Raw genomic sequence first — 16,792 nt, forward strand, 5'->3', positions numbered from 1 at the left:
CGCACTGTTCAAAAGACGTATTTATAGGTACATGTATATAGATTATACACACACTAGGCCTAATGATGTTGACACATGCATTATGTGAATAATTATGTCCTGAAGGACGTCACTTCACGTATATTGCAATAAATAAAAATGTAAACATGTAGACCATATACTAGACTATATACGTGTACTTCGCACACTTTAATCTGATAATGACCGGGTCCAGATAAAATCAGATTTGTTTCTCCTGTACGATCGGCCTATCATTTGACCTATTCTCTTTATAATATAGATCAGATACAAAACACACATTATTTATGTGTAACACATAAGGAATATTGGGGGCTGGGGGTTTCACTTTCACTTATTTAAAGTTGACATCCAAAATTTTGGACCAACACTGAGCACAATCTAATTAAAATTAGATGTTTGTGTAGCGAGTATGTGAGCGGATCTAACATCTAATTTTTAATTAGATTGCACTGAACAAAGACTCGAATCTTGTTTAAATGTATAATGAAATGTTAATTTTGTAATTTATTTTGCACAGACACAAATTAATCTGACTTTTAAATGGCACATTATTTCATAAAGGCCTAGATATCATATTAACTTAGATCGGTAACCATATACGTTTTCAAAACTTTGTAAACAATGGCACACCTCAGTTAAATATTCTGTTTACACTACAAACAATATATAGTTTGTGCGTGGAACCTTTTAAAACATATTAAACAGCTAGTAGATTATTTTTTGAAATGGAAATTGAGCGCCATAAGCAATCGCCAATCAAGGCCCCCGTGGCTCAGAGAGAATACATGTATTATAAACAATTTTAACAATTTATTTAAGATTCTTTATAAGTGCGTAATACAGTATATGTAATGAATAAGTCGAAACAGTGACAATAGTCTGAAATCGGATCATAATATAGTTCAAAGAAAATGCCATCGACGATGAGAAAATGCACAATACCACACAGATACAATATCAAAAGTAAATGTATATCAATATAAATGTGTGCCCAAATACAGACGGTACATGTATATTGAGTAACAAATATATTTCAATAAATGAATGGTGTGATATTTGTATAATCATATAGAAGCACTTCGAAGGATTTATCAAATAAAAATATTCGCTGAATTTTTATTTCACTTTGAATTTTACATTTAAGTATATGGGAAAACGTTGTCACAGTTTACAAATCTCTTAGTAAAAAGTTACATAAACTTTCTCTTTATAAAACTATGAAATAAAATTAATCATTTACTGCAGAAATGTTTAGAGAATTAGATTTTCTAATTTTTATCAAGGGTGGATAACTCTTCCAAAATGCTTCAAATGCAAAAAGATAGACTTCCATGCAATCATTTACCAGTCAATTTCACCATAATCGAACAATAACATTTTGATTAAATAGTTCAAACTCCTTTCATTATACATCGAATATCTGAGTACACTTTTGAATTGATGTACTTTAACACAAGTTAAACGATAGATACCATCAACTGACAAGGTTTTTATGAAGCGCCAAATATTTGAAGATATCAATTCATCTGATTCACGCAACATCTCTTCAAAATAATGATATCTTCAATTCTGAGTTATTTTGACCATTAATTAATTGAATTGTCGATAGCATTAATTATTCTGCTGCATTGATGAGCCCTATGGTACGGTAATTGAATTGTTGTTCTTCAAATGAACAGATGATATCAATAATGCTAGTCCGAAATACCCGACATTTTCCTGTCTTTTTAATGATTTTGATATTTACAGTGCCAGGACGGTAAATATCAAAATCATTAAAAAAAGCCACGAAAACGTCAGATATTTCGGACTACAATGATGCATGCGTGCAATAATTGAATTATTGGTCTCTCCAATTGAATTAATCATATCATTAATTCATTTAATGCATGCAATAATTCTTTTAGAGAGAGCAACTATATACTTAGAGATATCTTCAATTCAACATACCCACAATTGAATAAACAATCCCTTTGATTGAATTGTTGTTCTCTTTAAAAGAACTGATGAGCAAATAAATTCCTTATATAAAAGCGTTTTAAATAAGTAAAGTACCACATCATAATAAAGGCTGTCTTCCTTTTGAAATTGCAAAACATGCTTTTAAATCCATTAATGCCTAGCTGGGTAGCTCAGTATGTTACATGTATCGACTGCTGAACTGTAGCTCATGCATTGAAGTCAAGCAGGGATTTAAATTTTTTCTTCTTCAGATTACTTTCTACCAAAACTGTAGTTCATGCACAGTCTAGAAGGGATTTTAATCTTTTTAGCTCACCTGAGCTGAAAGCTCAAGTGAGCGTTTCTGATCGCCTGTTGTCTGTAAACGTTTTACATTTTCGACTTCTTCTCCAGAACCACTTGGCCAATTTCAACCAAACTTAACCAAAAGCATCCTTGGGTGAAGGGCTTTCAGGTTTGTTCAAATGAAGGGCCATGTCCTTTTCAAAGGGGAGATAATCACAAAAATAGGGTGGGGGTCATTTAAAAATCTTCTCAAAAACCACTGGGCCATGAAATTTACATGAAAGCTTCCCGACATAGTGCAGATTCAAGTTTGTTAAGATCATGGCCCCTGGGGGATGGATGGGGCCACAATAGGGGATTAAAGTTTTACATACAAATATAGGAAAATCTTTAAAAATTGTCTTCTCAAGAACCAATGAGCTAGAAGAGCTGAGATTTACATGAAAGCTTTCTGACATAGTGCAGATTCAAGTTTGTTCAAATCATGGCCTCTGGGGGGTAGGTTGGGCCCAAAATAGGGGATCAAAGATTTACATACAAATATATAGGGAAAATCTTTTAAAATCTTCTTAAGAACCATTGGGTCAAAGAAGTTAACATTTACATGAAAGCTTTCCGACATAATGCAGATTCAAGTTTGTAAAAATCATGACCTCCAGGGGTAGGTTGGGGCCACAATAGGGACTTGAGGTTTTACATGCAAATATATATGGAAAGTCTTCAGATATGGGCCAATGTGACTCAGATGAGCGATGTGGCCCATGGGCCTCTTTTTTTCTTCAGATTATTTTCAACTAAAACCATATTTTTAAATTATAAGGTAAACTTATCAATTTCAAAATATTATTTCATATATCCTCCATTTTCCATCCATTATGCGAGATTTCTCTTGTGTTTTATTCCTCCTTAAAGTTTTTGAGGACAAACAGAAAGACCAAAATTATTTATGGCCCCGAATGTCCGATTACGGGGACATAAAGATGTGTTAATCCAAGTGTGGCAGACAGACTGACTTCCCTTCTGTCTCTCCAGTAATGGGTTAATAATTTGGCATCAAAGTCACAATGTCAACGTGATGGGGAATCATCCTCCCAGACAGCAAATATTTCTGTAGACTTTAAAAGTTGGGCTCGAGAAGAAGGATGACGCAATACGCTAAAATTAATCAGCCAATGGGATTTCTTGTTTCAGATGAAAGTTTGGTAAGGGAATGAACAGAAAGTAAAAAATGGCGTCCGTTGACGAAAAGATATGTGAAAAATATCAAATCGATCATTTGACTGAAAACCAAAAGCTTTCGATATCATGTATCAGAGAAGGAAAAGATGTTTTTATTGGGACTAAAACCGGCAGTGGTAAATCGCTATCTTACGAAGTTGTTCCATTATTTTGGACAATTTGTTTAATTTATTAAAACATAGTCGACAAACGTACTTCGACAATCCGTCATTTTCATTCGGCTCATACCCCGAACCCTCGTCTAATTGTTTCTTCAAGCAAAACGAACTCCCGAAAATCAATCGACGGTATCTGTCTTGTACTAATCGGTCACAAATTCTACACCATAATGCCGTCGCCATGCGTGTTTACTGTTTAGTTTTGTTTTCGATCGACTATAAAAGCCGTTGTCTGATTGGTTTGCAGCTTCAGGCTGCAAACCAATCATATTGCTTCTTCTCGAGCCCAACTTTTAAATAGCGACTGATGTCAAGGGTTAGTGTGAGGTAACGAATCAATAACCCTTGACTTGTGAAGATGTACAGCCTGGGGTTTTAATATTTTCAGAAAATTTTGAATTTGTCATGCCTTTACAATTTCATGAAAAAACATATTAAAGGGAGATTGAAACCATTCAGAATGTTCGAGAATCCAAAAGCATTTATTCAAAAAGAAATGTACGCAGAAAATAATCACAATTATAGTCGAATTCTTAACTGCAGCTGATTGAATCAACTTACAACTAATCAGTTTTGCCTGATTTAATTACAGATGATTACGACTACTACCGTAGGCCTGATGCATGACATGTTGTCATTTCCTGATTATTCACTATGGTAACCACGTCTACTGGAATTAAGAATTCATGATGTGACTGTGCTATCACAGCTCCATACTGTGAAGTTATAAAGATTTACAGAAAAACAAAACAAAAAAATTCAATTAGTTTTATTTTAGATTAATATAAAACATAAAAAAAAATCACATATGTACATCAGACTAAGAAAAGCAATGAAAAAACAATTAAAAGTGGACCTCGCTATAACCAAACCATTGCTTAATTAGTAGCTATATCTGTGAATAAAAAAACCGATGGACACTGGTGTGCATACACAGCATCATCCAAACAATCTTGCATGTCACTGAATGAGAATTTTTTTCCGACTTATCATTGCTGTATAATTTCAATGCACCCTTGAATATAAAAATCTGGATGTCTTTTTATTTTGTTGAAGTTTGGCAAATTCTTGGGATTGAATGAATCCTAAATATTGACCGTGATAATTAAATAAATGTAATGATCAACCTATAGCACAGTTTACGATAACATTGCAGGTGTCTTTGAACTGAGCACAAAGCCCAGTTGTTATGATGGCATCACGGCCTTTGCTTCTTCTAGAATAACTTTACCAGCCTTATATTCCTCAGTCTCACTCAGGTCTTCTTCCTTAGTCTAAAACAAAAAGAAGAAAAAACAACTTAAATTTTACTCTTGTTTATGACAACACTACAGTACAGTGTGTATATGTTTAGCTTTCCAATTTGACCTAAGGACGGGCATCAGTCCTCAGAATCCACCCCCACCCAAACACTAAATGTGTACACTATTTCATACGAGACTTTACCATATCAAATTATGCAGACATGTTGACTTCTGACAAGAAAAAATTATCAACATCCATTTGTTGCATACAGCCTTTTTTAATGGAATATTTACAGCATTTATAATAAGATGTAGACATGAAGACGTCCAACATAAATTAATATTTTGTTTGTTTCCCCTTCTAACCCAGAGAGATACCCAACCTCTAGAAGCTTTTCTTGCTTTTTTTCTTTCAATTCTTATAAGTACAAACTTTTTCCTAAGTACAAGTTACATGTATCTCAAACTTTGTGTACATGCACTCAAACAACTTGTTGCATGTACTGATTTTCTCACTGATAGTCGTTATTTTAATTTTTCTGACAAAAAAAATATTTTCCCCACTTTCATGTACACAAAACCGTGAGTCAGAAAAGGAATCTACTGACATTTAATATTAGCCTAATGCAATGAAAAATGAATGTGTAAATTGTGCATAACCACAGCATATTTAATTTGTATCCATTCCAATAGTTCATTCTTGGTACAGTATTAGATCTGAAACTGAACGTACAAGGTGTCAGATTGGATCAAGATTCTAAAAAAAAAATGGCAGCTACTGAATATAGTCCCCTTGTCCCCATTGACATCAATATACCTCACAATCAATCAATGTTTACTGTCATAAATATACAGTCGTACATTACAGAGAGGAGGTTGGAAAATAAAGAATGCTGCATACACAACATGTACAGGTATAAAATTCTATATTAATATGTATAAAGTGGAGGAAAAGCCTTAAATCACAGTCAAATCAAATAGTATGACTCGCTTGTTGTATACAAAGGTACATGTATAATCTATCAAGCAATGCTTTATTCTTATAAATATATAGTCATACATCATAGAGAGGAGGTTGGAAAATACAGAATACTGCATACACAACATGTACAGGTATAAAATCTTATCTTGCTATGTATAAAGTGGAGAAAGCTTAATTTACAAATTAAAATGACCACGAGACCCGAGATTTCACTGAATGAGACTGAGATTTCACTGAATGAGATAGGATGAATTGCATGTACAACTTCATGGCAGACTTATAATACACCAATCCATCAATACAGGAAAGAGTGAGTTCATCTCATAAAAATTACATCATTTGACATGGATCGATCGTAAGTGAGCAGATCAAAGGATCTAATTTCAATTAGATTGGGGTGAGATCAGAGGATCTGCTTTTAATTAGAAGGACTGAGAGTCTAATAGTATTGTAATATTATTTATGTGCACCGTCTGGGAAACACTAAATTATTTTTGTCATCATCATAAACTTCATAATTATTTTGAAACAGGATAAAATGTACAAACCATAAACCACAAAGGAAAACTGTTGTCTTATGTCTGTTGAATTTTGACTCATAAAGAACTTTATATGCTATTAAAAAGTTTTACTTAATTTCAAATTAATATAGAAATTCCACATACAATAATCAAAATAAATTATTTTTTTCCACATGTATTTAATTCACTCTGTCTTCTTTTCACATTCGTAGTACATGTTTCACACCTTGAATTCAACAAAGTCCCATAACTTCTCTAAAATTTTGTCAAATTAAAATGGTGGCACAATTATGATCAACTACATATGGTGTCTAACAATCCTACAAAATTTGAACAAAATCCGTTGAGCGGTCTTAGAGAGTTGCATACACAAATTCAACAAAGTCCTATAACTCCTGTACAATTTTACAAATCAAAATGACGACGCAATATGACCAACTACATAATATCGTGACTAACAATCCAACAAAATTTGAACAAAATCCATCTAGCGGTTTCTGAGGAGTTTCGTCCACAAAGGCAAGTGGGAGGGACAGACAGATGGACACTGGTATTTCTATGTCCCCTTCAACATTGTGGCAGGGGACAATTAAACTTAGATTACACATTATCTTGTATGTCACGATATGTGGCACTTTCTTGTGAAAATTGACTAATGGTATACACTGTGAATTACAATAATGCTTGTGATAGGGACAATGCTGTGAAATATACACCACTGTAACACAAATCATACAAACCAGTAAGTTTTCTAAATCTGCATAACCAGCTTTAAGCCTCTTAAGGGTGTCCGGTACCATCATCTTTGATTCTTGTAGAACTTCAATCTGTGAAAAGAAAAGAGGCCCATGAACAGTTACATGTATACCCATCTGAATTATTCTGTTCACCTGAATTCACCTGATGATCATACCCTTTGAACCTCTCAATATGACATAACACTTTTGAAGAAGCTCAACAGTCACCCAGTGGCTTTTATTTCAAAATATTTTAACTTGACTTGTAACATGCAATTACAGTAAAACTCAAATATAGCGAACATGGATATAGCGAAATTACGGCTATAGCAAAGTTAAATCGATTTCACCGGCAAATTCTTTATATATTCTATATAAAAATCTGTGTTTATAACGAACACGGATATAGCGAATTTACGGATATAATGAAGTAAATTCACATTCCCCTTGAATCAAGAATGAACGTAAAAATCACCTTTTATAACGATTTTTTTTTTCATTTTAAACTCATGAATTTTAACAATCGCTTAGTATGAAATTTCTTTTTGTACTTTTTCAAAAGAGTATGTTAACACAAAGCAATACTTACACATACATTTAGCAAATATAGTGTCGGTTTTGTTTACTATTCTCGTTAATTAAATTGAAGTTTGATTGCATTTAGTATATCGTACACTCGTTTATTTGTGTAAAGCAACAAGTAAATGACAACTGCGATAGACTGTTTATATGTTTTGCACATAATTTTGTTGACATTTTTCTTTCGACATGTTCTTGCGTGACTTAATAATCCCTAAAGATAAATTATCATATATAAATCAGTGTGTGTATATCTTGTACAAAAATATTTCTTCTCGAAAATACATAGGCTTAATTTCTCTTAAAGGCAATACAAACTCAAGTATATCGATTGCTGCTTTCGTATGCAACTTATATATATGTAGAACAAATAAGTTTTATAATGAATTCGTTATATTCTAATTATGAATTCGCTATAAACGTATAGCGAATTACGCTTATTATGTTATTATATTATGTCACAATACATTTTGTTGCTATGACATCATAAAATATTCACCTTTTTTTTTTTTAGAATTATTGATTAAATAATATCAAACATGATGTACTGAATTCAATCACATGAAATGAAAGTAATTTGTCTTCATTTTATACAATGTAAAGTCAGTTGGGACAGTTTACACTATTTTATAAATAGATTCATGGTTTATAATGCTTAAACTGCTCAAACTTACTTTATATTGTATAAAATGACATCTTCACAAATCAGGATTTAATGATTCATTAGATGATGAAATGAGGAAATTTAATTCATACATGTATGTAAAACTATGCTAGACTTTCAACTGTTATAAGAGGGATATCAACTCTTGCAATATGTGGCTTAAATTCCATTGATAAATTTTCCCCCAGAATTCCTCTTTGTTTTCTGATCATGCAGTTTCAGTATATGTCTCAAAATAATTAAGCAGCCCTTGGGATAATTATCACAGACCAAAGCCATGCACTGAATGAACTTTTAACACCATATGTGTTTTAAAATAATCACTAATTGGTGACCTAGGCTACACAGTGGTTGGAAGCATCCATTTTGTACAAATTTCATCCTATCAGTGACTGTAATATATGCAGGACACCTTTCTCAAACTTGTCACAAAGTCATGAAGACCTAAGAAGTGGCGATTGTATTCAAGAATAACTTCTTTATATTCGAAAAAAAAAAATCAGTCTCTTTTTCTTTTTCAAATAAAATTTTGCGACCACAAGGTTTATTAATAGCATTAATAATGTTAACATGGCAACTGATTCCTAAAATACAACTACAAGGCTCCAAAGTGTGCAAATTTTCTGAATTCTATCAGTACTAAGATTTACAGAGTATTCTAACAGTACTAAGATTTACATAGTACTTTTATCCATGGGCAGATCCAGGAAGCTTTGAATTTTACAGATTTTATAGAGCTTGAAATATGTCTTCTGTGTTGTCATACTTACTATTTTCTGTCATTTTTAATACAGTGAAATGAATAAAATGATGCAAATCTTAAAGGTTTTGGGGGAAAATGTAAGTGCTCCCCATAAAAGTAATTCAATAAATCAAAAGATTTTGTCAATTATATATCCGAAAGTGAAGAAATTATTGCTTCTTTTGTCGTTTACATTTTTCTACAAAAAGAGACCACAATTTACATTAAATTTGAAAATTTTAGGGAGGGGGGAGCGACTGCACCCCCTTTAAATCCACCAATGCTATCTGTACCAAGATTTACAGAGTTTCAGAACAGTGAAGGGATACAGTTAATTTTATTATTCAGACTGAAAATTATCAGATGTTTGATGTGCAACAAAACTTGACGAGTTTGACCTTGTAAGAGATTACTTACCATTTTCTTAATTTCATATTCATCTTTATTCTCAGATTTCATCTTTTCTACCTTTTCTTCAGTTTTTAAAGCTTCCTCCTCATAAGAAACCTTTTCTTTTGTCAATCTATAAAATTAAAATCAATCATTTATAACAACTCACCTTTGGTATTGTATATTACATGTAACTTTCTAAAACAAATGTACATGTATATACATATATACCAACAAGGTTCAAAATGAAGTGAAAGTACTTGTTAAATACGACCAAAAACTGATTTTTACTACTGAGCAACATTACATGCTCAAAATGTTTATTGATAATTTTTTTATTAAATCAAATGATCTGCATTCTGCGTTTTTATTTTCAGACTAGGTCCACTTTGTTCCACTAGATGCACTTCCTACACAGAAGAGCTCTGATCTAGAAAAATGACATGTTATTTCTAACCCTGATGATAGTGATATACGTGTAACATGATGTGTTTGTGGTGAAACACTGCATGATGCCCCAATATTGCAGCAAAGTAGTAACCTAAGAAAGGTCTTGTAAAAAGGAATACACAGGTGAAATATGAAAGCCTTATCACTAACTATCAAATGTGATGGTTTAGGTTGATGTCTGACAAAATTGACAAAAGGTCTTGTCACAAAGAATACCTATGTGAAACATAAAAGCCCAGATTTATCACTATACATTCAAAAGTAATGGACAAGGTTAAAGTTTTGCAGAGAGATGGACAGATAGATGGCCCCTAAATCTCTGATTACAGACCTGGGCATAAGATAGTGAAGATACATGTATGAACAGTGATCTATCTCACACAACTCCTATAAAGAATACAAAATTAAGAGTTGGGCACACACTGACCCCTGGGAACATCAGAGGAGGGATCAGATGCCAAGGAGGAGCAAGCATCCCCTGTTAACTTGCCACACCCACCATGAGCCCTACATGTACATCTCCAACGGACAAACGGAGTAATCTGTAACCATATTAAACCAGTATGTAAAGAACGCCCCGACAATATTGGTATGAAACACGCCAGACAGCATTCCACCTAACGACGGATTGTATTCACAAATAAGATCACCATAGTAAAACAACCATGACATTTGTGAAATGTGAAATGCCGACTGTAGAAGCCTTGTAAGTTCAACTTAATTATCAGTAATCTGCCTCAATTAAAAAATTTACGTTCAATGCAAAACATCCTATTGTGCATATGAAGAATCAGGTTCAGATATTGGTCAAGCACGGTGTATTTGTCTGTTCTTAAAATACATAAATGTACTGGCATTGAGGTTACAGCTAGGAGTTCAATAATTTGATGTTCAGGTTACAAAGTACTAGTATGTTAAAGTGATAGAAACATAAAGATAGCAATGGTATCTTATACATCCCTCGGTTAGACAGAGATACAGCTTTGACAATGGTAACTTATACATCCCTAGGTTAGACAGAGGTACAGCTTTGACAATGGTAACTTATAAATCCCTAGGTTAGACAGAGGTACAGCTTTGACAAGGGCAACTTCACTGTAATTGGCAGTGTAATATCAAGTGGGGCAGTCACATACTTAAATACTGAGTAAATGTGAAGGGATGCAGCAAAATTATTTAAGACGCAAGAAATTGAAACAACAAATGCTCACACTGTAAAATATGTCCATGAAATATGCAGAAATAGAGTAGTAATCATAGGATTCTTAACATAAAAATAAATAATTCTTTGGTAAGAAAAAAAATCCAATATGTGTTAATGAAACAAGTGACAACAAAGAAACAATAAACAAGTTCAATCTTTTGTTCCAAAAATCAGTCTAAAGTGTCACAAGGAATGTACATAAGATATATGAGAGGCCCATCACTCGCCATTCAAAAATTATGAGGAAGGTTAAAGTTTTGGATAGACAGACCAAATACAAAATGCCCTCGATCTTCAAAAGGGGGGCATAAAAAATGCTCTGAATAGATGGTGTTATTTCAACACATTAATATAATATCAGTTCTAAAATATCAAATTGAAGAAAGATTTAAGTCTAATCAAGTATAACTTGAAAGCAAAATTAATATGTCTTAAATATACTCCACGATTACTTGAATATAAAAATACAGGCACCATTCTGGTCATTTTATGTGACATAACACCATTCCAAGTACTTCTGATTTCAACCATGCAGCCTGGAATGTTGGTTCTTGGTTTATTAGACATATTTTGTTATTGTTGCCTCTGTCTATCTTTAACATTGATATTGTAATGCTGATTAACTTTAACATTGTAATGCTGACTAACTTTAACATTGACATTTTAATGCTGACTAACTTTAACATTGACATTGTAATGCTGATTAACTTTGACATTGAAATGCTGATTAACTTTGACATTGTAATGCTGATTAACTTTGACATTGTAATGCTGACTATCTTTAACACTGACATTGTAATGCTGACTAACTTTAACTTTGACATTGTAATGCTGATTAACTTTGAAATTGTAATGCTGACTATCTTTAACATTGATATTGTAAATCTGACTTTCACAACAATTTTGGTTGTTTTGTTTTTTATTCATGTGAGATTCAAAGATCATATGAATATTGGATTGTGCAAAGAAACAGCAAGTTTTGTATATATAAACAGTTTAAGTACCCTATACAATTTACTAAATGATTTCAAATAAGTGAAGTATCACTTCTTTCCAAATTTTTCTGCAATTCAAGGGATCAGACTCAGTATAATATATCCAATCTGACAAATTTAACAACTTTTCAGGGACCCACATCCTTTTATTTTCTCATCATTTTTTAATCCGAGATTCCTCTGACTCTTACCCCCGCTTTTATATTTGACATGTGCGGGGGAGAGTCAGAGCGGACTCCATATTGAAAAGTGGGAATTCAGCGACACCAGCTGGTGTCGCTGCTTTACCTACCTCTTACAACTTTATTTCGCGGACCCATCTTCCAAGACGCGAGGATTCAGTTATCGGAAGATTATTCTACAAATAGATCATGATTAATACGATGCTATCGCCGTTTAAACGGCCCCAACACCGACAAATGGAGCATCACTTGAATTAGGTCGCCGCCTCGCCATTTGATTTCTTTGCGCATGACGTCAGCACATGTAAACACAAAATTCCATCGTTTAAACGGCAATAGCATCGTATTAATCATGATGTATTTGTAGAATAATCTTCCGATAACTGAATCCTCGCGTCTTGGAAGATGGGTCCGCGAAATAAAGTTGTAAGAGGTAGGTAAAGCAGCGACACCAGCTGGTGTCGCTGAATTCCCACTTTTCAATATGGAGTCCGCTCTGACTCTCCCCCGCAGAAGTCACAAAATAAATGCGGGGTTAAGAGTCAGAGGAATCTCGGATTAATCATTTTTATGACACACAAGTGAAAACTAGGTATAAATAGCTACCCTGAGTAGATTTAAACAGGACAAAGCTAAGTAGAACTTTTTTTTTATTGTGAGTAAACGTTATTTATTGGCATTTATTACATGTATTAAGTTAGGATTTTACAACCCCCTACATTCCAACCTAACCAATGGATATGGGGTATTTTATAAGTAGTGTCAACACAGCAAGAACTCGCAAATAAAGGAAGTAGCTAGGACAGGACAGCCAGAAAAAACTAAAAAAATTCTGGCTACAGGCAGCATTTTAATTTACTATAACTAGGTAAAACTTTGTAAGTTGTATGTGCAATGCATCATTGCTATATATAGATTTTATTCATAAAAAGTACTATGTCCGACTTCAAATAAAGATTATTTGCCTATTTGCACTTTTAATCTTTTATTTTTTGGCCTTAAAAAAAAACGTAAATTCACATGGATTAATAATTAATAAATGAACAGTGCAGTACTGTATTTCCCAAGCTGCATTTTCTACCAGTTACAAAAGTTTTTTGTTTGTGTCGCGAGTTGCAGACATTATTGATTATAAACGATTAGTGATAAAAACGCCATCAGTCGTGATATAAGAAGTTGGTACCTTTTAACAACACCTGTTTTGATTTTAATCTGCTTAATTCTTGGGTCAGCCATTCTTATTGTCAACTTTCCTCTGTGTACCAAATACAAAACTGTTGCTTACAGTTACACACGCCGACTCTCCTACAACTGGAAATTTGTTCTTGTTGGTTAATTTGAACAATATATTAGTCGACTACAGGAAAGTAGTTAGTTCGTACAATAATCTTGGCGGTTCGTGTTGCCGCTATCAAAATTGTCATCTTTAATTTTGACTTCCATGTGTAATTTGTAAATGAGATCTCACGTTCAAATTGGGGTTTTTTTTTCTATTTCACTCAATCGACATACATTTGCACAGAAGTAGATACAAAAGAATATGAATATATTTAAGCGTACATATATAAATATATTATAATGTTCATATTCTTTTTGAGAGAGAGAGAGAGAGAGAGAGAGAGAGAGAGAGAGAGAGAGAGTCATTTGACTAATGGGGACCATTTTTCCAATTCATTTCTTTGCTTATAACTAAACTGGTTGATTTGATACAATTGTTTCCAATCATTTAGAAGGGCTTTAACTGTTAGCTGATTTTTTGGCATCTATTCCTATATATATATATATTTATATATATTGATTATTATAAGTAATGCATTGTATGACCTGAGATGGTTTTGTTTTGTATCACCAAACATAAAAGTTTTGACATCAAATTCTAAATCAGTCTTCTTTGAATTGCAAGACCTGATAAATTCTGATATTAATTGTTGTACTTTTGGACAATCCCAAAGTAAATGGTAAATTGTTTCGTCTTTCCTCTCACAAAAGGTGCATAGTTTAGAATCTACTCTACCTAATTTGTACATGTATATATTAGTAGTTAAAATGTGGTGGTTAACTCTGTATTGAAACCATAATAATTTGGAATTCAATGTAGTCAATAATGGCAGGTAAAAGATTGCCTTCCATTGGTTATCAGAGGTAATGAAATATCTACTCCATTTCTTTTTTCCTGTGGGTATAGCATCTGATTTATTGAGATTATCATACATAGGTTTCCACCCTTTCTTTGTTAAAACAAATAGTTTGATATTCAAGGGGATAAGAGGTTTTTGCACAAATGCTTTATTTGTAAAGTTATACGTGACTTTTTCATATCTGTGGCTACTACTTGTGTTATACCCATATATGTTAAAAAATTCATTTGTAGGTCAAATCTGTCTTTAAATATTTTAAAATTTAAAATTTCACCTTTTTCGTCAAGTACCGGTAGTACATTTTTTATTTCTTTTTATACCATGTTTTATAGAAGATGGACTGACTTTCTATCTTGAACTTATGATTATTCCATAAAGGTTGGCTCAAATAGTCCTCCCAAGATTTAATGACAACATTTTCTTGAATTTCCTTAAAAGCCACCATGACATCTTTCCAAAAGTCGTTCAAATTGTTTATAAATATTATCATCTAACACTATATACGTTTTCTCAATCACTGATTATATTTGAATTATTGCAATGGATCAACCAAGAAAGTCGGGCTACACTGATCATCTGACATTGAGATTTAAAATTGGTCTATTTTGGACCCTGAATGAGATATAAAGTGTTCTGCTACACAAAGGCAAGACTAAACTTCTTTGATACTTTGATAACAAGTACCAATTACATGTACAGTTCGGTTCTATTCGAACCGCGCCCAACCCTGACAAAATGTCAGTACTATACGGCCCCTAACCCTGAAGCTTGCTACTCTTCACTGAAAAAATGTCATTACTGACTAACCCAGCTGGAACTTGCTGTTTTCCCAGACAAAATGTTAGTACTATATGACCGATCACAGTAGATGTGTGCTGGTGTGACCGGTCGACAGGGGATGATTACTCCTAGGCACCTAATCCCACCTCTAGAGGGTCCAGGGGACTAGATATGTTCTGTATTCCATATGGGAGTTAACAGATTGATCACTGTTTTACAACAATTTTGAAATTTTGACAGAGGTGTTAGCGAGCAGCAGCAACATCTATGGGTGGAGATTGGAAAGAACACACAGGGTTTATATGCCCCCCCCCCCCCCCCCCCCCCACACACACACACACACAACCCTTCCCTTTACAAATGCATTTACACATTTAATACTGTGTATAATGTACTTACAACAAAGAGTGTGGTATGTATAAAACAACGATAATTCATTATCTTATCAAGTCAACAACTTAAACAAATTGTGGTTATAATTTGTTTTTAAACTAAGTTCAGACTTGGTAACCGAAGCACTCCAATCCTAAATAGGCGGGGACATCTGGCAGTGTAACAATTTCTAAACTAAATATAGTTACTTGTATCTTATTATTAAGATTAATAACAAGATGATCTCTCTTTCTCTCGATCTCGATCTCACTGTTGTTGTTTTTTAAATTGCGTGCAGAAAACCAGAAATCAAGGCTTCCTGGTGATCGCCAATTTCGCAGTTGACGATTTAAAACAAAATGACTTTTTTTTTCAACATACTGAAGTTGTGAATCTAAAAAAAAAAAGATATAAAACGCGTTTGATGACATTGGATGAAAAACCGCGCGGCACAAGTTTATCCATCGTCGCAAACCACGGGTTATGAAGTTTATTTTGAGTTGCGATTTGTTAAATTTGACGAGTACGCACATGTCTAAGAATCTAATGTTATTTCTTATTACGTAACCAATTAAAAACAGATTGATAACATGTCGAGTGGATTGGGTTGCAATAGGTACATGTATATACAAACAATACCCATTTTTGTCGCCATATCCCCCCCCCCCCCCCCAACCGGAACTTATAATTCAACGTACGGCAGCGCCTGGGTTGGGGTTAATGAGCTCAGTGATAAATAACGCGGTAGAATCGCCAAGCAATTATATGTAATGCTTTAGTTCAGAATGCATTTATGAGCAACCTTTTTAAAGCATGATTTGTTGTTACAGTGAATAATGTAAGCTGCCTGAACATGAAGATCTTCGTACCTATCTTCGTACCTATACATCTATAATCTGCTTGTTCTAATCCCACATGCCAGGTTCAGTATCATTACCATACCCCCTCTCACCACCAGTACGACAGTAGTATAACGGGTCTAGGTGGCCGGTTCAACTGAGTGCACTGAACTGGCTGTCAGGAGCGCTACATGTATGGTGGGGTTCGGGGTCAATGAAGTGCATTGAGTTCGGGAGGGGTATGACGGAACCCCCTGGATGGGAATGTGGAGGATTGGAAGTGGGGCTGAGGTTGAAAGCGTTAGTAT

At 33.7% G+C, this 16,792-nt stretch overlaps 1 protein-coding gene and 1 long non-coding RNA gene across 3 annotated transcripts; one reads left to right on the plus strand and one right to left on the minus strand.

The window, feature by feature from the left end:
• The first annotated feature begins 3,042 nt into the window (after positions 1–3,042).
• On the plus strand, positions 3,043–4,901 carry LOC125650069 (uncharacterized). Its single transcript, XR_007360885.2, has 2 exons — positions 3,043–4,163; positions 4,258–4,901. It is a non-coding gene; the product is annotated as an uncharacterized LOC125650069 (long non-coding RNA).
• LOC125650064 (tubulin-specific chaperone A-like) lies at positions 4,420–13,807 on the minus strand. 2 transcript variants are annotated; one of them, XM_048878010.2, is made up of 4 exons: positions 13,539–13,807; positions 9,552–9,657; positions 7,153–7,239; positions 4,420–4,939 (listed from the first exon to the last, which is right to left on the minus strand). In XM_048878010.2, the coding sequence occupies exons 1-4, from the start codon at positions 13,589–13,591 to the stop codon at positions 4,853–4,855; spliced, it is 333 nt and encodes a 110-aa protein (XP_048733967.1). In that variant the 5' UTR covers positions 13,592–13,807; the 3' UTR covers positions 4,420–4,852. The 2 variants fall into 2 exon arrangements, with proteins under 2 accessions (XP_048733967.1, XP_056021533.1); XM_056165558.1 differs by lacking the exon at positions 4,420–4,939 and having other exon boundaries at positions 5,610–7,239; positions 13,539–13,702.
• Positions 13,808–16,792: the final 2,985 nt, after the last annotated feature.

The sequence above is a fragment of the Ostrea edulis genome, chromosome 5 (genome assembly GCF_947568905.1).
Source record: "Ostrea edulis chromosome 5, xbOstEdul1.1, whole genome shotgun sequence".
In the NCBI taxonomy this organism is placed as follows: Eukaryota; Metazoa; Mollusca; class Bivalvia; order Ostreida; family Ostreidae; genus Ostrea; species Ostrea edulis.